The 22,980-nt window shown below is 35.8% G+C and overlaps 6 protein-coding genes across 10 annotated transcripts in view; 1 reads left to right on the forward strand and 5 right to left on the reverse strand.

The window, feature by feature from the left end:
- The first annotated feature begins 244 nt into the window (after positions 1-244).
- On the forward strand, positions 245-619 carry LOC21407984 (uncharacterized serine-rich protein C1E8.05). The gene has a single exon (XM_010108218.1). The coding sequence runs from the start codon at positions 245-247 to the stop codon at positions 617-619; it is 375 nt and encodes a 124-aa protein (XP_010106520.1).
- A 1,679-nt stretch (positions 620-2,298) lies between these two features.
- Positions 2,299-5,773, reverse strand: LOC21407985 (laccase-2). Its single transcript, XM_010108219.2, has 6 exons — positions 5,660-5,773; positions 5,335-5,486; positions 4,369-4,613; positions 4,089-4,217; positions 2,821-3,783; positions 2,299-2,713 (listed from the first exon to the last, which is right to left on the reverse strand). The coding sequence occupies exons 1-6, from the start codon at positions 5,771-5,773 to the stop codon at positions 2,583-2,585; spliced, it is 1,734 nt and encodes a 577-aa protein (XP_010106521.1). The 3' UTR covers positions 2,299-2,582.
- A 2,732-nt stretch (positions 5,774-8,505) lies between these two features.
- Positions 8,506-10,473, reverse strand: LOC21407986 (zinc transporter 2). The gene is made up of 2 exons (XM_010108220.2): positions 9,856-10,473; positions 8,506-8,897 (listed from the first exon to the last, which is right to left on the reverse strand). Exons 1-2 carry the CDS (start codon positions 10,457-10,459, stop codon positions 8,506-8,508), a joined length of 996 nt encoding a protein of 331 aa, XP_010106522.1. The 5' UTR covers positions 10,460-10,473.
- A 989-nt stretch (positions 10,474-11,462) lies between these two features.
- LOC21407987 (zinc transporter 2) lies at positions 11,463-12,448 on the reverse strand. The gene is made up of 2 exons (XM_010108221.1): positions 12,302-12,448; positions 11,463-11,747 (listed from the first exon to the last, which is right to left on the reverse strand). Exons 1-2 carry the CDS (start codon positions 12,446-12,448, stop codon positions 11,463-11,465), a joined length of 432 nt encoding a protein of 143 aa, XP_010106523.1.
- A 6,738-nt stretch (positions 12,449-19,186) lies between these two features.
- LOC21407988 (zinc transporter 2) lies at positions 19,187-21,490 on the reverse strand. The gene is made up of 2 exons (XM_024172306.1): positions 20,626-21,490; positions 19,187-19,719 (listed from the first exon to the last, which is right to left on the reverse strand). The coding sequence occupies exons 1-2, from the start codon at positions 21,221-21,223 to the stop codon at positions 19,328-19,330; spliced, it is 990 nt and encodes a 329-aa protein (XP_024028074.1). The 5' UTR covers positions 21,224-21,490; the 3' UTR covers positions 19,187-19,327.
- Positions 21,491-22,183: 693 nt separating this feature from the next.
- LOC21407989 (E3 ubiquitin-protein ligase SDIR1) overlaps positions 22,184-22,980 on the reverse strand; it is a 22,286-nt gene continuing 21,489 nt past the window's right edge. For 2 of the 5 annotated variants that reach the window (XM_024172319.1, XM_024172320.1), the window contains exons 8-10: positions 22,834-22,918; positions 22,641-22,675; positions 22,184-22,452 (exon numbers count right to left, since the gene is read on the reverse strand). In XM_024172319.1, coding sequence (XP_024028087.1) covers positions 22,327-22,452; positions 22,641-22,675; positions 22,834-22,918 — 246 coding nt within the window. In that variant the 3' untranslated portion in view covers positions 22,184-22,326. The remainder of the gene's footprint in view (positions 22,453-22,640; positions 22,676-22,833; positions 22,919-22,980) is intronic. The other 3 variants (XM_024172321.1, XM_024172318.1, XM_024172322.1) reach the window with 2 other exon arrangements.

Raw genomic sequence — 22,980 nt, forward strand, 5'->3', positions numbered from 1 at the left:
ACACAGATATATATATATGTGTGTGTGTGTGTGTAATAGCAACATTACCCTACCTCATACTACTGTCCCATTCTCAATCATATCTTTCTCTATCACACACACACACATTCTCTCTTCCTATCTCTTTCACACACTCATAACAATAAACGCATTTGAAAATCAGAACAAACTAACAAGTTGATCAATCGCAGAGAAGAGAAGAGAAGAGAAAGATCCACTCTACAAGATCGAGTATATTACGTACATGGATGAGAAATGGAAGCCATCGAAGAAGGACTTGATGATCGGCAGCATTACTACTTCAACTAGCCAATATTCATGTTCTTCTTCTTCTTCTTCTTCCTCTTCTTCAAAGTTTGGCTTCACAAGAAGTAGCTCAACGAGAAGCTCATCTTCCAAGTCTCCTCTTCTGCGAAGCTTCTCGCAGAAGAGCTCATCGTCTAATAACAATAATAATTCCAAGTGCGCCGATCTTCCCCGGAGTTTTTCGCAGAAAAACTCCTCCATCGGTCGCAAGTGTAGCAGCCTCGCTAAGGAACACAAGGCCAGGTTTTACATCATGAGGCGATGCGTCGCCATGCTTGTTTGCTGGCACAAACATGGTGATTCTAGAGAATAATACACAAAAACTTCTCCTTTTTTTTCTTATTTTTTTATTTATTTTTTCTTTTTAATCTGCTCTGTTCTTGAGACTCTGCTTTTGTTTCATGTTCTTGAGAGATGGCCGGTATTTGGGTTTGTAATTTGGAACTCGTAAAATTTTCTACCATCTGATCAAGAAGATAATAATGTTGAGAAACTTATCTTGAGACTTTTTGTAGTTTTTTTTCCCCCTTTTTTGGGAACTTTTTGCGTTGGAATGGTGATCATCAGTAGTACTTTGTAAGTAGGATTTTAGATGAGCTACAAGTTTTACACATTTGTAAGAAGATAAATCGACATATATATGATCAAGATAGATTAATTTTAACATCGGATCAATATGGGTGATCTTTTGATGCATATATGGTACTTGTGTTATATTATTTGCTTGAAATTGTTAAACTCAAAAAAAAAATGATGTTTGATATTATAGAATTCACTGTTTATTTATTTATTTTTTATTTTTTGTTAAATTAATGAGTTGATGAGGGGGAGATTCCTCTGAGATGTTAGTGGAAAGTGGCAATATAATAAGACATTGGGCAGAAATATGGATCTGCATTGGAAATGGAAGCCACCTTTTCCTTTCCTCTTTGAGAAAAAAGAGCTGGAGTTTAACGTTACCTAGAACTGACATCAGTAACACCAGCAACTAACGTGGCTTCTCTCTCTCTCTCTCTCTCTCTCTCTTCTCTCTCTCTACTCATATTGTGTCATGTAAAACCACGCCTATAATGCCGCCTCGGAGAAAAGTACTAAAAATGGTGAAGATCGTAAATTATTGTAAATTACGCACTTGTGTAAGGCATAAATATATCTAGTATTTTTATTTTTCACTTTAAATCACGATGAACATTATTGAATATTATACGGATTTATTCCCTTACCGTTCCCGCAACTCATATTGTGTCATGTAAAACCACGCCTATAATGCCGCCTCGGAGAAAAGTACTAAAAATGGTGAAGATCGTAAATTATTGTAAATTACGCACTTGTGTAAGGCATAAATATATCTAGTATTTTTATTTTTCACTTTAAATCACGATGAACATTATTGAATATTATACGGATTTATTCCCTTACCGTTCTCTCTTCTCTGTAAGTTTTTATTCTTCTCTCCTCTCTCTCTCCTCTAATCTATCTTGGTCCTCATGTATTAAAAAGAGTTGGAGAAAAAAGAAACCTTTTTTGGTGTAATTGAGGTAAATTTTCACTTGTCTCAACGCCAAAGCAAAATCCTCTCCGTTATAATTCAAACGAGAAACCTTATTTAAACCTTATTTATCCTTGTTCAAAAGACTTTCCATGGTATTTTGACTCGGTAACCCTTTTAGGTAAATGTAGCCAGTGACTAAGCTAGGATTTTTTGTTAGGGGGCTAATGACTGCAGTAGAAATTTAAGAAAAATAAGTAATTATTAACTTTTGACATGATATTTGGAACTATAGAACTTAAATTTTCAAACTGTACTGTAATAACATAAGATCAAATCACACAAGATCTAAGATTGAAACATTTATAAGTGCATAAACTAATAATGTAGTATTGTTAATATGTCATCATATGTTGGAAAAAAAAATAGATTGACGAATATGGGGCAAGAAAATGAGTAAACAAATATTAAGTCCAGAGAAAAAGAGAGAATCATTTGCTTTCTTGAATTTCTTCTTATTATTTTATTATCAAATTAAAACATCTTTCTGTTATTCATGCCGGCTATATAACACAATCTCCTCAGATAACATTTTATTCCCTCCAATTACAATTAAATTGGAGCACTCTGGAAAAAGATTTCGCCGATCAATTCCACGTGCAGTCTCTGTAATATATTGTGGAAGCAAAGGGAAAACAAAATCACGGAAAAAGTTGCAACCAAACAACACGTGAATAAGTTAGAAAGGAAAGGAAAAAAAAAGGTCCTTCGTTGACCGAGTCAAACGTCAACACTTGGGAAGATCCGACGGTGGAGGAGGCAGCTTCTGATTAGGGAGCTTCCCATCTTGGACAATCCACGCCATCCTTAGACCCCAGCTCAAATGCACATCAAAGTGGCAATGCATAAACCAAACACCTACATTTAAATCAGAAAATAAATTTTCATCATACAAATTTAGAAATAAAATTTCTTATAAAATCACACGCTGTGATATGATAGTATCATAACTCAAGACTACTCACCAGGGTTGTCTGCGAGGAACCGAATGGCCGCCCAACCACCGGAGGGCACACCAATAGTGTTCCTCTCAACAGGGTCGACGAGATTGAACTTAGCGGGGTCTTTGTTAGGATCAAAGTTTCCAAAACCTTGTCCCACAACAAAGAAGTTGAAGCCATGCAAATGAAGAGGGTGACTCTCAGCACCAAGAATACCAGTGTCCTGAAAAACCAACTCCACACTAGTGTTGTACTTCAACACCACCACTTTTGTGCCATTGCTCACGTTCGTGTTGTTCGGCGGCGTCCCGGTGTAGTTGAACTGAACGAGCGGAAAGCTCGGAAAATCGGTGGTGAAAACCCCGTTTGATTTCTTAAAAAAATGAGTTTGGAGAAGTGCAACGGAGGGCATAATGAAGGAAACGTTGTTGACGGAAGCTGCAAACTTTGAGCTGTTTGTTGGTCCTTGACATGTCTGGTTTTTAGGGCAAGGATTGGTACCGAGGCCGACTGTGAAGAAGAAGTGCTTTTGAACTGTCTGAGGCACGTTTGCGGGGAACTTAGCGGTGGCCAAACTCCGGAACTTGTTACTGAAGTTTGAGGCGAAGGAAGTGTCGTTGATTTGTGGGAGACTTAGTCTGAGAATTGGAAGGTTTTTGGAAGATTTTATTGCGGGATTTTCGTACTCGAGAACCCCGGCGACGGTGGTGTTGGCGAAGGTTCCGGAGGCGGCTGTGGAGTATGGTCTGGCTAACATGAAGAAAGAGGCGTTTGGTGAGTGTTTTTTGGTTTTTAAGACTACGTTGGTGGTCTGTCCCGGATTGATGAGCACAATGTTGGACTGAAAAGGCTTGACGTAAACTGCGTCGGCTTCGACGACGGTTAGGGTGTGGTTTGCGATGCTGAAGAAGAGGTCGTCGTTGAGTGCAGCGTTGATCAAACGGAGGAGATAGGTCTTTCCTGGCTTCACCTTTAGTTTAAATGTCTCTGCAAATTAACCACAATTAATGAATATATAACATAAGCAAATTAATTATTATTTACAGGTTTTGGGATCACTTTTGTTAGAGGAATTAAAATCTTTTTTTTTTTTTTTTTTTTTTTTTATGGCTTCTAATCTCATGTTACAAGTTACAACTTATAAGACACTTGTCTTTGCATGAAGGAAATTGAATATTTTCTTTTTAGTCCGTTTGTTTCACGGGCTCAAACTATAATTACTATTCACACTTTTTTTGTCAATGCATTCTTTAAAAAAAAAAAAAAAAAATTAAACTTTCTGTGATATATACCCTTTTGTGAACAATTGTACAATGGCCCCGGAAGTCCATTGATTGTGTAGGCATCAGATACATTTGGGCCCGCTCCTGTCTGAAGGGCCTGCTTGATAACAGCTTCTGTATCCGCATTCCACCACTCACCTACATATTTTGCCATTTGGTCGTATTTATTAACTTTTGTTGAAACATAAATAAGTTAACAAACAAAATCTTGCATTTTAACGTTTTGACTCCTAACACAATAATAAAAAATAAAATAAAATAAAAATATTGGTGATAAAAGTTTATTTACCAAAAATGATGGGAACTTCTTTGTGGGGTTTGAGAAAAGGGTAGGATTCATTCCTCCTGGGAAGGATAACAAAAGGTCCATAAACAGTAGCTCTTAACCATGAGATGTGAGCGTGCCACCAAAGAGTTCCTCTTTGGCCAATAATGGTGAAGTTGTACACATAGCTCTGACCAGTTTGAATTGGACATTGTGTTATATAGGATGGCCCGTCTGCCCATCCACTTTGTAGTTGTCTAATGCCATGCCTAGGTCAATTCACAAAGAAAGTAACACAAACTAATTAACATATTTGTCAAAGGATCTCTTTTTCTTTATTTTTTTTTCTTTTTGTGTGGAAATGTCAAAGGATCTTTTTCTTTGAAGACAAGCTAAAGAATTAGGACCCGTTTAATTCGTTGTTCAAGTTTTAATTCGAGTTGAGATGTGACTTTATGTGAGAGTTTTTTATTGTAATAAAAAGTTATATGTGACTGTTTATAAGAGTTTTTTATTGTAGCAAAACTCGAATTATAAACTCGATTCGGTAAAATGAACGGGGCCTTCATGTTAATGAGATTACATACCAATACAAGATTATTATATATTATACATTGGATACGACAAGTTCTCCAAAATTAAAAAGTCACACTTTTTATTGAGCCATTAATTAATTAATTGATGAAAATCATTGGAGATCAGGAGATTGGATGGATGGAAGAGTGAATATTGCTTTGAACTACTGCGGTTCTTTTTGCTTTGTATATGAATTATCCAAGGAGTGTTTTTTGATTAACTTTTTTCTCACATTACTATGTTTAGTCATTATATATTTATTCGTGGCCAGCTTTACTCAACTTTTCCAAATTAGGTTATGATGAGAGACTAATGAACATTTAAAAGAAAACTTTTTGATTAGATTAGTGCACTTCAAAATAGCAGCATTAAGCAGAAAGGGAAAACTAAAAGAGGGTTTTGAATTTGACGTACCAATGGATGGTGATGTTGTTTGGAACGTGGTTGACGACCTTAATCAGAACCCTATCTCCCTCTCTAGCGACGATGCGAGGCCCTGGGAATCGGCCATTAACCGTCACAATGCTCTTACTGTGGCACAACCGGGTGACATTTTTCAACGTTATCTGCGCGCACACAAATTATATTTCAGAAACATGCAAATTTTCCCTCGTGGCACAGTGCTGTGGAGTTTCAGGAGGAGGTTGCGAGTTTCATCTCGTCTTGTTATTAAAAAAATTACTCATGAGTCTACCGAAATAAACAAGCTAAAGTAGGACACTTTAAATATAGAACGTACATCAAATTTATAGTGCCTGGTGACGCCTGCATGAGAAAAGGCCAAAAAAGAGATGATCAGAGCAAATAGAAAAGCCACAATATGTGGCATTGATGAAGGAAGAGAAGCGCCCATTTAGGGAATGTACTATGTGATAGTACGGTACTGCTAATATATATATATATATATATATATATATATATGAAATATAATTGTGGAGGGAATGAAAATATGGCAAAACTTTTTTTGAATAATGTGTTTTTTGAGCTTTGGGGTGGTGCTCCAACATGTCCTCTTAGGATCGTTTATATAGAAGTTCTAGGACGTCTTTTTTGTTGATTGATTAGGTGACAAATTTGATAATTTTAGGGCTTGAGATAGAAGGGATCAATCACCTACTATATCCTTTGTCATATCCACTTCATTGGTCCCATATGTTTTACTGTAGAGTATCATCAAAGTAATTAATTTATGATATTTACATTAAATTATTATCTACCTTTATGGTTATGGACAGTTGCTCTAAAATATTAGCTAGTGGATTATCATTACTTCTTTTCAAAAGTCATTTAATTTGTTGGAAATTAAGACTTTTCCTCAATAATTTCTATGAGAAACGTTAGTTACTTATTACACCGACAAATTAAAGTTAAGGGTTTATAAATATAACTTTAAATTGTGGAAAGTGTTTATAAAACTATTTCCTCAAAATTTGGCCTTAAGAGATCACTTTAGATAACTCAAATTTGAAGGCACGTAATTAAAATAGAGGACAAAATGTAGCCATGCATAATGGTGACCAAATCAATTGAATACCCGGAATTAAGTACCGAACTTTCTGTTAAATATAATAAAATAAAGAGTTAGGCAATCATAATTATGAAACCGTTAGCTTAATGGAGAAGACAAGATGAGACAAATTAAGGTAACATCTTTCCTAAATTCCAAGCTAGCTAATTCGTGCATATTATAGATCTTCAACTGGAAGTGCTACTTAGTTAAGTCGATTTTACGTTGGTTATTATTATGTTTTTCATGAAATGACCCACTGGGGTATGCCTAATTAGCTAATGATTTTGGCATTCCTCCCAAACAATACAATGTCGTAGAGAATATCAAATTGCCAATCAAGAGAAGGACGTTTGACCCAATCACGACTATCTTTCAAGCAAAAAAACAAATCATGACGTTAACAACAGATTTGGTCATTCGTCGTACTAGTTTTACTCTTAAACCGAACTACACTAACTAGAGTGTGTTTTCATTTTGAAGGTGAACCAAACTATATATAGGTAAGTTACAGAACATTCCGTTTTGGGACTTTGGAGAAAAATAAATTAATCGGAGAACCTTAAATGGAAAGTCAACACGCAAGATACGTCAGATGAAATGTATTGGAATGGACTCCTAAAGCAATTTTACTTCCTCAATACATATTATATTTCTTCAATAAGGCCACTAGTTTCTATTATAGTTGGTCCGCAATTTTACTAGTTTTTAATTATTAGATCCGGTCAAATCACATTATATTTAAAAAGTATGTAGAACATATAATTTATAATATATATATTATGGTTGAAAAGTAAAAAATTACTAATAATTCATTTTTTTAATCTTATTAGAGAAATTTCCTTATATATGTAAGTATAAAAATATTATATATATACATTTTTTTAACCATACCAAACTTGTGGCCGCACCAACTACAGACCTTGTTGGATACTCATACTCTACAATACTAGACGTCTTACCAACTTGTCATGTAGTGAACGTTCAAAATTTTTTAGGCATGGATGTATTGCATTGGTATGCCACCATCTAGTTTTGTTTTTGTTTTTTTCCCTGGAGACTATATCTAGTGTTCGATTTGTCGTGAGATCGATCTGATTGTGGATACAAGGGAGGTCAAAAGAGCATGTATAACTAGAAATCCTTAAGGTGGGAAGGCATTTATTAACTATAGATTACTCTACTCTAATAAAAAATATACCTTCATCGTATAGTACTTGGGAGCCTCTTTTGTCCATTAATCTTCACATCCAAAAGCTATTTTTACCCTTTAATTTCCAGTATATATTTGCAAACCCTAGAATCTAAGATTGGAAAATGGTAAATTAAAACGAATCTTAGCAAGTATATATTTTTTTTTTCTTTTTAGGTAAAATCTTATCTAGTCTTATCTACGGCCATTAACAATCTCATCTCTCTCAATACCTTACCTTAACTAATTAAATCGGTTAATTTGACACGAGGGTTCTCTCTCTCTCTCTCTCTCTCTCTCTCTCTCTCTCTCTCTCTCTCAATACCTTACCTTAACTTTTGTTATAACAAGGTCGCTAGCTACATGTAGCAACCAACGAATTAGAAGCTTCAAAGGACACAAAAGGCTGGATTCAAGACCAAGGGATGGCAAATGCACCATATTATAGGTTTAATAAGAGTCCTATATTCTTGGAATGATGAATTCAAGAATTCTAATTGATAGGAGATAAATCATTATTTATACACCCAACAGGCACGTATGTTTAGAGAGCCCTAATAGCTTAAAAGCAACACATTCTTTTTGCACCAAAGTAAGAAGATGCATATAAAAGAACTACAATTGTCATATTCCTAGATATATCTACAATATTAGTTCTTGACCAAAATTAAACAGCTCTATGTTATACGAACAGATAAGTTGACTTATCTTAATGGCCAATAAAAAAAAAAGAAGATTAGAGAGAAAGGAAAATGATTCATACTACTCAAACATTGTCTTTAAGTTTTGGGAAACGTGTGTGATGTATTATCCATCTCATCCTTAATACATGTAATTACACACAGACTTAAGTAATAAACAAAAGATTTTCTTAATTAGAATACAATTAATCCCATATCATAACAACGGCAATAACTCCAACCCCAAGAAGAACGGCAAGAAACTTGAAGAAGGGTGTGTCGAAATGGCATTTGGATTGGGGCTTAAAACCTTTGGCAATAAGATGGTTAATGGCAACATAGATAAAGATCCCACAAGCGAGTCCCATTGAGATGGCATATATCCAATCGGCTACAGCTCCTTGAGTTGTGGAGTCAATGGCGATGCCAATGCCTACTCCGACCGGGCTTGAAATTGCGAACGCGAAAGAGTAGGCTGCAGTCACTTGTAATGGCCTCTTTGGTAGCATCCTCAGCAGCGCAATGCCCATTGCTATGGCTGCAAATATTTTGTGCAGAGATATTGTCCACAGATTCCTCCATGCTTCTGCCTTGTTATCTGACCAAAAGGATATGCACCACAATTCATATATATTTGGTGAGAATTAGTAGGAGTGCTAATGATTAATTGTGTACATTCATCAGCTCAAGAACCATGAGTAATACAAAGATGCAGCATAATCATGTGATGTGTTTTCTAGTTTCAACCATATGGCTCTTTAATTAGTTTCTTTAATCTGAAAAGTTTTATTTTCTGAAAATTGGAGCCCCTCCGTTTTTTTAGATCATATTATATATACATGAACAAAGATGTAAAATTTTGTGACATAATAAAAAATAAACGTGTCATTTAGTAGAACATGAAAACTAGGATTTCCTCTTTTTTTTTTCCTTTCAAAAAGGGGAAATTTTTTAAGAAAAGCTGAACGACAAGATCCTCAACAGAACAAAGGTTGTTGGTACGAAAAGAAAACTGCCAATTAAATAGTGGGCAACCAAACTTATTTGGCGGATGATGTAATAGAGGCCACTAAAATGAAAAGACAAAAGGATGCTAACTTGAATAGATAAGCTCAAGACAATATTAGTGAGAGTCAGAGGACTAAGTTAAAAGGTTGTTAAACTATTATGTTCGACGAGCATTTCTATTTGTCATGACCAGGTTTTAACCTCACGCAGACGTGTCAAATTTTTTATAGCTATAAAATACCTTTTAAAGTTATATATATATATATATATATATAAGAGGCCGACAAATAGTAACTTAAAAGAAGTAGGTTTTGAGTAATATTGAGATAATCGTATACGAGTAGACCGGTAGTTTAAAGGGCAAAAGACAAATAATTATACTACAAGAAAGCATTGTATGATGACATGCTAAAACATGAGTGCACCAGGTCTAGATTGAGAACACCAAAAGGGATATAATTTTCAAATTATTTCAACAATGCAAAATCCTAGGAAACCAGAACCTAAACAAGAAGATCAATAATGCAAAATATTATTCATGTCATTACCTGCAATTCCAATGGCAATGCCCTCAAAAACAGAATGAAAGCAGAGTGCGTGGATGAGAAGTATGGTGTCCCCTAAAGATGTCGTCCTCATAAAAAGCGGCGACACGTCCGTGCCTGCCGCTTTTTCATGATCACTACTTGTTCCTTCTTCAGTTTCCACTCTTGCTTCTCTATCACTAGACTTGGTCACCAAGATAATTATGGTGTCTCCAAGCTTGGTCAGGAGATAACCGGACGACGCAAGCATGAAGGCGAAAGGGTATGTTTTGTGGGTGAGGTCGCCGAAAGTCTCATTCGAATCGCTCAAGAAATGCATCAAAGAAGTTCCTAGAAAGACCCCGCCCGCAAATTGCGTGCCGAGGAGAAGAAAGCTCTCGTTCCATCGGAGGAAGTATGGCGACACGCCACCCGCGAAGGTGCTCACCAACAGAATGATCAAACACCATAACTTCACCAGAATCAATCCTTTGTTGTGCAAGTCTACGTGGTCGCCGGTGCCCTCGTCGTCGTCATGATCGCCTCCGTGGCCGTTGACTAGGAAGGCTTGCAGCAACAGAAGCAGAGATAGGACAAAAGAGGTTGACTTGAGAGTCATGGTGGCCATTGAAACTTACTAAGTTAATTGGTTCCGGTGGTGTAGGATTGGTGTTTGTTTGTCTGGTCTAAGTTAAGGATTAGTAATGTCCGTTTCACAAAAATAGGTGTAACATAATTAATTTAAATTTGCATTTCCAATTTTGTCTTTGCAGTACAAGTCTGACTTTAGAGGATTGTAGTAATTGTACTACACAACTAGTTTAGGGAGAGCCGGGGAGCTCAATGCAGCTTTGTTACGATATGTTGTTCTCTACCCCAGCTGAATCACACCACAAATCAAAATCGAACGAATAATTATATAGAAGTGGTCTTTGCAATTGTTCATCCGAAAAATGATCATTCATAGATGAGCTCTCATGTCTTTTTCCTTAATATATAGAGATGTGGAACTACCTAGTCCGCTTGTCGCCCATGGACCATGGTCATTTATTACATGTTAATAAATAGAAGAAAATCAATTAAAAAAAAAAAACATTCGCTTTCTTTTGGGAATTAATTGAGTCAACCCCAAAGCATTGTTTGGCCAGGACGAAATGTGTTAAGTCATACACCTTAAACATAAATAAATAAATGATATAAAGAGAGAGAGAAAACTTAGGGTGCGTTTGGCTACAGTGGCAGAATGATAATACTAATGGTAATAGTAATGAGAATGGAATGAAATAGAAATGTATTGGAAACAAACACTAATTTTTTTTATTTAATTGGAGTTATGGAATGAATTTAGGATAGAATGAAATTAACCGTGTTTAGACAAAACTACCCTTGAACCTATGAACTATCTTTAACCAAAACGTGAAGCAACAATCTAAGATTGGAAACATCCAAAAGCTATCTTTAAAAATAAAAAAATAAAAAAAAATTAGAGAAGGGAAAATGAGTCATACTACTCAAACATTGTCCTTAAGTTTTGGGAAACATGTATGATGTATTATCCATCTCATCCTTACTACATGTAATTACATACAGACTTAAGTAATAAACAAAAGATTTTCTTAATTAGAATACAATCAATCCCATATCAAAACAACGGCAATAACTCCAACCCCAAGAAGAACGGCAAGAAACTTGAAGAAGGGTGTGTCGAAATGGCATTTGGATTGGGGCTTAAAACCTTTGGCAATACGATGGTTAACATAGATAAAGACCCCACAAGCGAGTCCCATTGAGATGGCATATATCCAATCGGCGACAGCTCCTTGAGTTGTGGCGTCAATGGCGATGCCAATGCCTACTCCGACCGGGCTTGAAATTGCGAATGCGAAAGAGTAGGCTGCAGTCACGAGTAATGGCCTCTTTGCAGAGATATTGCAAATATTTTATGCGGGAGAGGGATTTGTTACTTTCAGGAGGAAGCTCTGTCGGTCGATGTGAGTTCGTCAAGTGAATAGAAGACGTGTGGTGCACGCTAAACAATCACTGTGGAGATTCGTCACAATGGCGTCATTGTCTATAAGGGAGTGCTTAAGTGAGTAAGTCCGTCCAGTGTCTGTAATTTCTAGAACATAGTGAACTGTTTATTGTCTAGGCGTGGCCCTACAGAGGTGTGCGCGCTGAACTATGATATCATATTGTGTGTTCATTTACTTTCTGCACTTTATTCTGCTCGAGCAACTGTATGTAATTAACCCAGATCTTAATTAATTAAGCTGTATTCCAAACAGTGTTCCAACATCTTCTGGAACACCATATGCAACATCATATCTAACAAGTGGTATCAGAGCAGTTCACTGACCATAAGTTCTGTGAGATCTTGGAGAGTTGATCTGTTATGTTTTGAATGGATTTTCTAAAGGAAGGAGGTTCAGTTGTACGTCCCCCTCTGTTTGATAGCTCAAATTATTCATACTGGAAGGCCCAGATGAAGGCTTTCATCAAGGCTCAAGATGAGAAGGCCTGGCGTGTTGTTCTGAACTCCGGTAACTAAAGATGCAGAAAGAAAAGAGACTCTCAAGCTCGAAGAGTCATGGAGTACAGATGAAGAGAGATTGGCCATCTAGAACTCTCGTGCTCTCAATGCAACATTCAATGGAGTCGACATCAACTAGTTCAAGATGATATCTACATGTGAATCGGCAAAAGAAGCATGAGAGATTTTAGAGATTGCTCACGAGGGAACCGCCGCCGTCAGACAATCCAAATTGAATATTCTCACAACAAGGTTTGAAAATCTTTGAATGCATGAAAGTGAAACTATTTCTGAATTTAATTCATGGTTGTGTGATATATCTAATGAATCCTTTGCTCTTGGTGAAAAAATTATCGAGGCAAAACTTGTCAGTAAGACGTTAAGATATTTACCACAGAGATTCGCCTACAAAGTCACTGCTATTGAAGAGGCGAAAAACACTGAGACTATGAGACTTGATGAATTGATGGGATCACTGAGGACATTTGAAATGAATCTGAGTCAAAATAAGAAGGAAAATGAGATTTCTCAGGGGATTGCTTTCCAAGCCAAAGTGGAAGATAATGTTGAAGAAGAAGATGAAGGCTTAGCGGAGCCTCTTGCTCGATTGACTAAAAATTTCAACAGGGTGATGAAGAAGTTCAACGAGAAGAACCAAACTCCAATTTTCAACAACTCCAATAATTTTCAGAAAAATAAGGGAGCTACAAATTCCTCCAATGATAAGAAGAAGAATGGGGAAATTCAATGCCGGGAGTGCGACGGTTACGGTCACATTCAGTCTGAATGTGCTAACACTCTCAAGAAGAGGAAGAAGTCTCTCAACGTCACATGGAGTGATGAGAATTCTAAAGGCAGCCAGGTGATCATGTGATCAACTATGTTGCATTTAATGTCTACCAAGATGTTCCAAACTGCAGTATTATAGATCGTGTCACAGCCCATGTTAGAACATAATTTCTAACACCCTCAGAAAAATCAGAAGAAAATGGAGATTTTTCAGATTCTGATGATTCCAGCGATGGTGAAGAACTGACTGAGGAAACAATCTAGGAGGCATATGAAACCATGTTCAACAAATAGATTTTGGTGGTTAAAATGAATTAGTCTTTGTGGGAGCAAGTTGATGAGCTTATCAAAGAGAATGATGTGTTTAAGAGGGCTGCTGTGAACTATGAATTTTAGGTTGTTGAAAAGGAGAAAAAGTTGTAGGAGACAAAAGTCATTGAAGATGATGAATTCTGGCACCATAAAACTGGATTACTTTCTCTCGATTGGAAAAGCGAGTGGTGATCGACATGGCCTTGGCTATACTGGTGAGAGCTCAATGTCCAAAACAGTGTTTGTGAAGAAGACACCTGTCCCTAAGCCTCCGACTTCCACCAGTAACAAGGTTACTATCTCATCCCCTCGACATAGAAGGTTTGTCTGCACATGCTATTACTGCGGTATACCTAGCCACATAAGACCGAGATGCTACAAGTATTTAAATGCTTTGAAGAGAGGTATGCTCATTAATCCACCAAATTCTGCAAACTCAAAAAAGACACCTAACGTAAAGATTGATGTGAAAAATTATTTCTCTAGACGTGTATAGGTAAGGAAATCTGCTTTGAGGTATCATAAGGCTTATACTTCTTTAATAGCATGCGTGGGTGTAGTGATGCTGGTTGCACTAAGTGATTGACAGGTGTTAAGAGCATTACACATGGGAGAATGCTACATTCAGGGGGAGTAAGACACAGAGAAGATTCAGAGGGAGTGAGCTACAGAGATCAATGTGTTTGTAGATATCTAGTACGAAGTGTTGCACAGAATGTTCCAACAAGTGTTACAACATGATCTACGACATCCGCTGCTAAAGACGTGTCTAGGGTGTGATTTTTTTTTTATTTTTTTGTCTTTGGGTTGTTTTTGTCAAAAAGGGGGAGAACAATGTAATAATTTTATATTTTTTTATCGTTTTTGAATTTTTTTGGATCTCTTGTTAGTTTTGCCAAAAAAATACCAAAGGGGGAGATTGTTAGGTATTTTTATTAGTTGGCAATTTATTGGCAATCTTGTAAAAATTCAAAAAAATAGGTTCAAGAAGATTTTGTATTGCAGAAGAAGATTCGAAATAAGATTTGAAGTTAAAGTTACAGATTTTGTTGAGTTGAGATTTAGAGAGATAAGGATAAGACCCTCGTCAACGGAAGATAAGGCTTTGGTTATTTAAATTTAAATGGGATTCTAGAAAGAGATAAGGATAAAATAGATTATGTGGAGATTTTATTATGATGATTATCCGGTTTTTGGCTTTTGATTGGATTCGAATTTGAATTGAATTCGAATTACAATGGAAGATTGATTTGGCAAGAGAAAAATCTATATATATATATATATTGGGCATTTGGAATTTGGGTGATGTTTGAAATTCAAAGTGGCTTGCATTACGTGATGTTATCCACATAGAGCCAATGTGATAACTAAGCCATTGTGAAGATATTGTGCATGTGGAGATAGTGAAGATGCGCATGGAGATTTGAAGTTTGAATTATATTTGAAGAATAAAGTTAGTGCTGCAAACGTGGGATAATTGAAGAAAATATTAGGATAGAGCAGTTGGTTAAAGAGAAGATAATTATTAGATATTGATGAAGTTATTTGAGGTTGTCGTGGAGTACAAGTTCTATATAAACGGCTCTAGGATGCTCATTTGTGGTACGGATTTTATAGAATATCTCTAGAGGAAAAGTCTCTCAATTTGAGAGCTTATTATAGAGAAAATATTCATAGAGACGTCTGTAAGTTTTTATGAGTTATTGATATCGTCCTTCGGGAGAGGGATTTGTTACTTTCGGGAGGAAACTCTGTCAGTCGAAGGGAGTTCATTAGGTGAATAGAAGATGAGTGGTGTATGCTAAACAATCACTGTGGAGATTTGTCACAATGGCGTCATTGTCTATGAGGGAGTCCTTAAGTGAATAAGTCCGTCTAGTGTCTGTAATTCTGAAACATAGTGAACTATTTATTGTCTGGGTGTGGCCCCGTAGATGTAGGTGTGCACACCGAACTGCGATATCATATTGTGTGTTTATTTATTTTTTACACTTTATTTTGCTCGAGCGACTGTACGTAATTAACCCGGATCTTAATTAATTAAGCCGTGTTCCAGACAGTGTTCCAATATCATCTGAAACACCAGACGTACCATTAGATCTAACAAAATCAATTCTCAATAGCTCGTAGTTCAGCAAGTCATAACGCATAACCTTCTGAAAGAGACAACTATTGTATTCCCTTTCTCGTATCAAAATGTTATTTTTTTCTGGACAAAATGCAATCAAGTTGTAATTTATATTGCAACTATCCGCTGCAATATTAATTCTCTATGTCATGCCTAGAAATTAGTCTCCTCAAGTTTTCAGTTTTAAGTTTCTACTGTCAAAAGCTTTCAGAAAATGTCACATTTAATTTTTTCTGTTATAATTAAAAACTCTCAAAAACTGTCACATCTTAACTCAAATTGAAAACTCAAATCCGCAAAATAAACGAGGCCTTACTATTTATCCGCAATTGATCAAAGGAAACGCCGCATCTCATGGGAAGCTAGGCGAATGGGATTGGGAACCGTGGGGTCAGTTTTGTGTTTTGTTGGAGAACCTTGTCTCTTCCCTATTCTCACTCATTCCTATTAAACACATGACCAGCCAAGTGGAAAGCATCTTTTGCTTCCTTTGCAAATTGAAATAGCGGCAAAGTCGGGAATTATTTTGTTCAGTAGAGCGTGATTAAACTAAAATTTTAATGCAGTAATTTTTTACTTTTATTATTTATTTTCTTCCTTTTATGCTAAATGAATTAAGCTTCTTATAAAGTTAGTTTTTTCTTTAGAATTAATAGAGTAAAATTTAAACTTTTGTGCTAAATGAATTAAGCTTCTAATAAAGTTAGCTTTTTCTTTAGAATTAATAGAGTAAAATTTAATATTTGAAGTCTAAAAACTTGTATATTTATATTATAGTATAGTTGATTTCTTTAAAAAAAAAACTATGAAAAAATGACAATTAACAAATTTGAGTCGGGGCAAATAAGGAGAAAAATGTCACAAATTTAAGTATTGAGGCAAAATTATGAAAGAAGTCTTTGGACTCAGTTGTGGCAGTTGCTCCCACTAGGCCTAACACAGCTCCGCCAGTGACTTGAAATAATTGCACAAAAATTAGATCTAAATCAATAGTGCAATAAATACTAATTTTTTACAATTTATCTTTTCTTTTATTTTGTTTATTAATACATGTTCTTGCTAAAAAAAATATAAACTTAGATAGTTGTGTGCCCTATTATTTGTTTATTTTGCTTAAATTTGAAATAATGGGTACAAGTAAAAAAAAAGAAATAATAAAGTATAATGAGAAGCAAAACTAATTGTATCCTACGTATATAAAGAGTCGTTCTTGGCTCTATCGTTCACTTCTTGGTCGTTCAAAACGACCCAAAATTTGTTTCCTATTTTCTTTTACTTTCAAACATTTAAAATAAAGAAAAGTACATGATCTGTCATAGTTTTAACGCATGCCTGTTATTTTTATTTATGTCATTCTAAATTTTTGATTTTTTCCTCAATTTTTTCTTTACTTTTTAAGTTTCAATTACTTTATTTTTAATTTTGTCATATGATAATTTAGAATGTTTCATGTTTTTTTTTTTATTAAATTTACCCTTTTGCTTAAATTATCATTAATGTATAGTACTCTTGTTTGGGGGATTCAAACTCTATATCTTCAAATGGAATTAGGTGTGTAATTTCCCTTATGATACTCTCGCTATCATTGAATCTAATACTCTTTGATCTCTAATTTAAATGTTTCTTCTATTTTTTTCACATGCGTATTGTTGTTTTCTATATTATAAAAACTATTATTACAACTCAAAACGTGCATCACACGTACCAAAACTAATAATAATAAATATTTTAAACAAGTTAATGGAGTGCCTGATCCCTAATTTTGGTCAAAATTATATGTTTACGTTCTCAAAGCTACGTAGAATAAAATTTCAATTCCCATGCACACACGATCCTAATTTTTTCTTTAAGGTTAAAAAGATTATGTCCAAAATTACAAACGCATGATCTTAACTTATCCCATCCATTTAAAAAAAATCCCATCCACAAGTCACAACTTTTGTTATAACAAGGTCCCAAGCTACATGTAGCAACCAACGAATTAGATGCTTCAAAGGACACAAAAAGCTGGATTCAAGACCAAGGGCTGGCAAATGTACCAGATTCAATTAGGGGAGGTTTAATAAGCGTCCTACATTCTTGGAATGACGAGTTCAAGAATTCTGATTTATAAGAGCTAAATCATTATTTATACACAGGCACGTATGTTTAAAGAGCACTAATAGCTTAAAAGAAACACATTCTTTTTGCATCAAAGAAAGAAGATGCATATAAAATAAGTGATAAAGATGCACATAAAAAATAAGTGAAAATTGTCACATTCCTAAATATATCTATAATATTAGTTCTCGACAAAAATTAAACAACTCTATGTTACAAGAACAGATAAGTTGACTTATCTTAATGGCCAATAAAAAAAATAAAAAGATTAGAGAATACAAAATGATTCATACTACTCAAACATTGTCCTTAAGTCCTGGGAAACATGTTTGATGTATTATCCATCTCATCCTTACTACATGTAATTACATACAGACTTAAGTAATAAACAAAATATTTTCTTAATTAGAATACAATCAATCCCATATCAAAACAACGGCAATACCCCAAGAAGAACGGCAAGAAACTTGAAGAAGGGTGTGTCGAAATGGCATTTGGATTGGGGCTTAAAACCTTTGGCAATAAGATGGTTAATATAGATAAAGACCCCACAAGCGAGTCCCATTGAGATGGCATATATCCAATCGGCTACAGCTCCTTGAGTTGTGGCGTCAATGGCGATGCCAATGACTATTCCGACCGGGCTTGAAATTGCGAACACGAAAGAGTGGGCCGCGGTCACAAGTAATGGCCTCTTTGGTAGCATCCTCAGAATCGCAATGCCCGTTGCTATGGCTGCAAATATTTTGTGAAGAGATATTGTCCACAGATTCCTCCATACATCCGCCTTGTTATCTGACCAAAAGGATATGCACCACAATTCATATATATTTGGTGAGAATTAGTACACCGGACTGCTAATTATTAATTGTGTAAATTCATCAGCTCAAGAATGCTAACTTGAATAGATAAGCTCAAGACAATATTAGTTAGAGAGTCAGAGGACTAAGTTAAAAGGTTGTTAAACCATTGTGTTCGACGAGCATTTCTATTTGTCATGGCCCGGTTTTAACCTCACGCAGACGTGACAAAATTTTTATAGCTATAAAATACCTTTTTAAGTTATATATATGGTCATTCATTACATGTATAAATAGAAGAACATCAATTTAAAAAAAAAAAAAACATTCGCTTTCTTTTGGGAATTAATTGAATCAACCCCAAAGCATCGTTTGGTCGGGACAAAATGTGTTATGTCATACACCTTAAAAGTAAATAAATAAGGGATAGGGAGAAGAGAGGAAACTTAGAGTGCGTTTGGTTGCATTGGCGGTAATAGTAATGAGAATGGAATGAAATAGAAATGTATTGAAAATAAATATTAATTCTTTAATTTAGTTGGAGTTATGGAATGAATTTAGAATATAATGAAATTAATCATGTTTTGACAAAAATACCCTTGAACCTATTAACTATCTTTAACCAAAACGTGAAGCAACAATCTAAGATTGGAAACATTCAAAGCTATTTTAAAAATAAAAAATAAAAAATAGAGAAGGAAAAATGATTCATACTACTCAAGCATTGTCCTTAAGTCTTGGGAAACATGTATGACGTATTATCCATCTCATCCTTACTACATGTAATTACACAAAGACTTAAGTAATAAACGAAAGACTTTCTTAATTAGAATACAATCAATCCCATATCATAACAACGGCAATAACTCCAACCCCAAGAAGAACGGCAAGAAACTTGAAGAAGGGTGTGTCGAAATGGCATTTGGATTGGGGCTTAAAACCTTTGGCAATAAGATGGTTAATTGCAACATAGATAAAGACCCCACAAGCGAGTCCCATTGAGATGGCATATATCCAATCGGCGACAGCTCCTTGAGTTGTGGCGTCAATGGCGATGCCAATGCCTACTCCGACCGGACTTGAAATTGCGAACGCGAAAGAGTAGGCTGCAGTCACGAGTAATGGCCTCTTTGGTAGCATCCTCAGCAGCGCAATGCCCATTGCTATGGCTGCAAATATTTTGTGCAGAGATATTGTCCACAGATTCCTCCATGCTTCTGCCTTGTTATCTGACCAAAAGGATATGCACCACAATTCATATATATTTGGTGAGAATTAGTACACCGGACTGCTAATTATTAATTGTGTACATTCAGCAGCTCAAGAACCATGAGTAATACAAAGATGCAGCATAATCATGTGAGGTGTTTTCTAGTTTCAACCATATGGCTCTTTAATTAGTTTTCTTTAATCTGAAAATTTTTATTCTTGTGAAAATTGGAGCCCCTCCGTTTTTTTTAGATCTTAGTATATATACGTGAACAAAGTTGTATGATTTTGTGCCATACTAAAAAATAAACGTGACATTTAGTAGTACATGAAAACTAGGATTTCCTCCTCTTTTTTTTTACCTTTCAAAAGGGAAAATTTTGTAGGAAAATCTGAACGACGAGATCCTCTATATAACAAAGGTTGTTGGTACGAAAAGAAAACTGCGAATTAAATAGTGGGCAACCAAACTTATTTGGCGGATGATGTAATAGAGGCCACTAAAATGAAAGGACAAAAAAATGCTAACTTGAATAGATAAGCTCAAGACAATATTAGTTGGAGAGTCAGAGGCCTAAGTTAAAAGGTTGTTAAACCATTGTGTTCGACATGCATTTCTATTTGTCATGACCAGGTTTTAACCTCACGCAGACGTGTCAAAATTTTAATAACCATAAAATATCTCTTTAAGTTATATATATATATATATATATATATATATAAGAGGCCGACAAATGGGCAAAACACAAATAATTATACTACAAGAAAGCATTATATGATGACATGCTAAAACATGAGTGGACCAGGTCTAGATTGAGAACACCAAAAGGCATATAATTTGCAAATTATTTCAACAACGCAAAATCCTAGGAAACCAAAACCTAAACAAGAAGATCAACAATGCAAAATATTAGTCATGTCATTACCTGCAATTCCAATGGCAATGCCCTCAAAAACAGAATGAAAGCAGAGCGCGAGGATGAGAAGTATGGTGTCCCCTAAAGACGCCGTCTGCATAAAAAGCGGCGTCACGCCCGTGCCTGCCTCTTTATCATGATCACTACTTCTTCCTTCTTCGATTTCCACTCTTGCTTCTCTATCATTAGACTTGATCACCAAGAGAATTATGCTGTCTCCAAGCATGGTCAGGAGATAACCGGACGACGCAAGCATGAAGGCGAAAGGGTATGTTTTGTGGGTGAGGTCGCCGAAAGTCTCATTCGAATCGCTCAAGAAATGCATCAAAGAAGTTCCTAGAAAGACCCCGCCCGCAAATTGCGTGCCGAGGAGAAGAAAGCTCTCGTTCCATCGGAGGAAGTATGGCGACACGCCACCCGCGAAGGTGCTCACCAACAGAATGATCAAACACCATAGCTTCACCAGAATCAACCCTTTGTTGTGCAAGTCTCCGTGGTCGTCGCCGGTGCTCTCGTCGTCGTCGTGATCGCCTCCGTGGCCGTTGACTAGGAAGGCTAGCAGCAATAGAATCAGAGATAGGAAAAAAGAGGTTGACTTGAGAGTCATGGTGGCTATTGAAAAAAGAGGATGCTAAGTTAATTGGTTCCTGTGGTGTAGGATTGGTGTTTGTGTGGTCTAAGTTAAGGATTAGTTATGACCGCTTCACAAAAATAGGTGTAACATAACAATTTAAATTTGCATTTGCATTTTTCTCTTTGCAGTACAAGTTTGACTTTAGAGGATTGTAGTAATTGTACTACACAACTTGTTTAGGGAGAGCCGGGGAGCTCAATGCAGCTTTGTTACGATATGTTGTTCTGTACCCCAGCTGAATTACACCACAAATCAAAATCGAACGAATAATTATATAGAAGTGGTCTTTGCAATTTTTCATCCGAAAAATGCTCATTCATAGATGAGCTCTCTTGTCTTTTTCCTTAATATATAGAGATGAGGCACTACCTAGTCGCCCATGGACCATGGTCAATCATTACATGTGAATAAATAGAAGAAAATCAATTTAAAAAAAAAAAAAAACATTCGCTTTCTTTTGAGAATTAATTGAATCTACCCCAAAGCATTGTTTGACCGGGACGAAATGTATTATGTGATACACCTTGAAAGTAAATAAATAAATAAAGAGATAGAGCTTTAAGGTTTCACAAGCGCAATATTAGCCTTACAAATGAGTGTAACTTGCGCTTTTTCACAAGATAAAGGTTCATGACTTGATTTTGTTGTTTTTCTCTTTTCCGATGTAATTTTCCTTTTCTTTTAATAAAAGTTTATAACTCCCCGACTTGCTTTGATTAAAAAAGAAAAAAGAAAAAAAAAAAAAAACTTGCGCTTTAAAAAAGCCAGAGTAAAATATGGCTGGCAACCGGCAGGCATTCTATCTCAATCAAACAGCAGCAACAGCCACAACTTTGGAGTAATAAGTGTTGGGCACGTCCTTTAAACACATCGAGTTATAAACAACACAACTCGTTCATTTGTTTGTTTATTTATTGAGAAAACAAACAAACAAACAAACAATGCAATTCATTCTCTTAATACTCAATCCAATTGGATAAAAACCAAATCAACTTACAGGCTATATACAAGTGCACAAGTTCTTTAATCAGATATATACATCATTGATAGATACAACACATTAAATCTACGAAATGTCAAACCATGTCTGAACCATCTGAATCGCTCTCTCTGTTTTCTTGCCATCCTGACCCCACCCTGAATTTGCATACCGGGCACGTGCCTTGTTGGCGCAGCCACGGGTCAATGCAATTGGTATGGAACTGCATAAGAAAATTACTACAAATTAAATAACCAGAAGAAATGGTATCAAACTGAAACGAAGCCAGACATTACATGGAGCAGCATAAATCTCACGAAGTTGGAACTTGGGGAGTCTGGTACTGATGTGAAAGAAAGGAAACATTTCGAAAAGATTTTTGAATTTATTTTGTATTTTCAGAGGGTAAACCTGATGCAAACAAGGCAAACTGCGAATGAACTCGCCTCTGCTGACTTGCTCCAAGCAAATGCTGCATGTTAGTTCATCTTCTGAAGCCTTCAATTTTCCATCTTCCTTTCGGGAGTCCTGCTTTGTCAGTGTTTAAAAGATAAAAGAAAATCAAAATGCTACACAACAAGCAATAGTTCCCCAATGAACTCGCCTCTGCTGACTTGCTCCAAGCAAATGCTGCATGTTAGTTCATCTTCTGAAGCCTTCAATTTTCCATCTTCCTTTCGGGAGTCCTGCTTTGTCAGTGTTTAAAAGATAAAAGAAAATCAAAATGCTACACAACAAGCAATAGTTCCCC

This window comes from Morus notabilis, unplaced genomic scaffold (genome assembly GCF_000414095.1).
Source record: "Morus notabilis unplaced genomic scaffold, ASM41409v2 Scaffold46, whole genome shotgun sequence".
NCBI lineage: Eukaryota > Viridiplantae > Streptophyta > Magnoliopsida > Rosales > Moraceae > Morus > Morus notabilis.

What these genes read in the sequence shown, in the direction of transcription:
- LOC21407987 (XM_010108221.1), bottom strand. Translation starts at nt 12,448, where the DNA reads ATGGCCAATCTCTCTTCATCTGTACTCCATGACTCTTCGAGCTTGAGA. An exon ending in GCCTTCATCTGGGCCTTCCA is followed by an intron (nt 11,748 to 12,301) that starts GTATGAATAATT and finishes ATCTCTGCAAAG; the next exon opens with AGGCCATTACTCGTGACTGC.
- LOC21407986 (XM_010108220.2), bottom strand. Translation starts at nt 10,459, where the DNA reads ATGGCCACCATGACTCTCAAGTCAACCTCTTTTGTCCTATCTCTGCTT. An exon ending in CATTGCCATTGGAATTGCAG is followed by an intron (nt 8,898 to 9,855) that starts GTAATGACATGA and finishes CCTTTTGGTCAG; the next exon opens with ATAACAAGGCAGAAGCATGG.
- LOC21407984 (XM_010108218.1), top strand. Translation starts at nt 245, where the DNA reads ATGGATGAGAAATGGAAGCCATCGAAGAAGGACTTGATGATCGGCAGC.
- LOC21407988 (XM_024172306.1), bottom strand. Translation starts at nt 21,223, where the DNA reads ATGACTCTCAAGTCAACCTCTTTTTTCCTATCTCTGATTCTATTGCTG. An exon ending in CATTGCCATTGGAATTGCAG is followed by an intron (nt 19,720 to 20,625) that starts GTAATGACATGA and finishes CCTTTTGGTCAG; the next exon opens with ATAACAAGGCAGAAGCATGG.
- LOC21407985 (XM_010108219.2), bottom strand. Translation starts at nt 5,773, where the DNA reads ATGGGCGCTTCTCTTCCTTCATCAATGCCACATATTGTGGCTTTTCTA. An exon ending in AGAAGTTCCCATCATTTTTG is followed by an intron (nt 4,218 to 4,368) that starts GTAAATAAACTT and finishes CAAAATATGTAG; the next exon opens with GTGAGTGGTGGAATGCGGAT. An exon ending in GTTCCTCGCAGACAACCCTG is followed by an intron (nt 2,714 to 2,820) that starts GTGAGTAGTCTT and finishes ATTTAAATGTAG; the next exon opens with GTGTTTGGTTTATGCATTGC.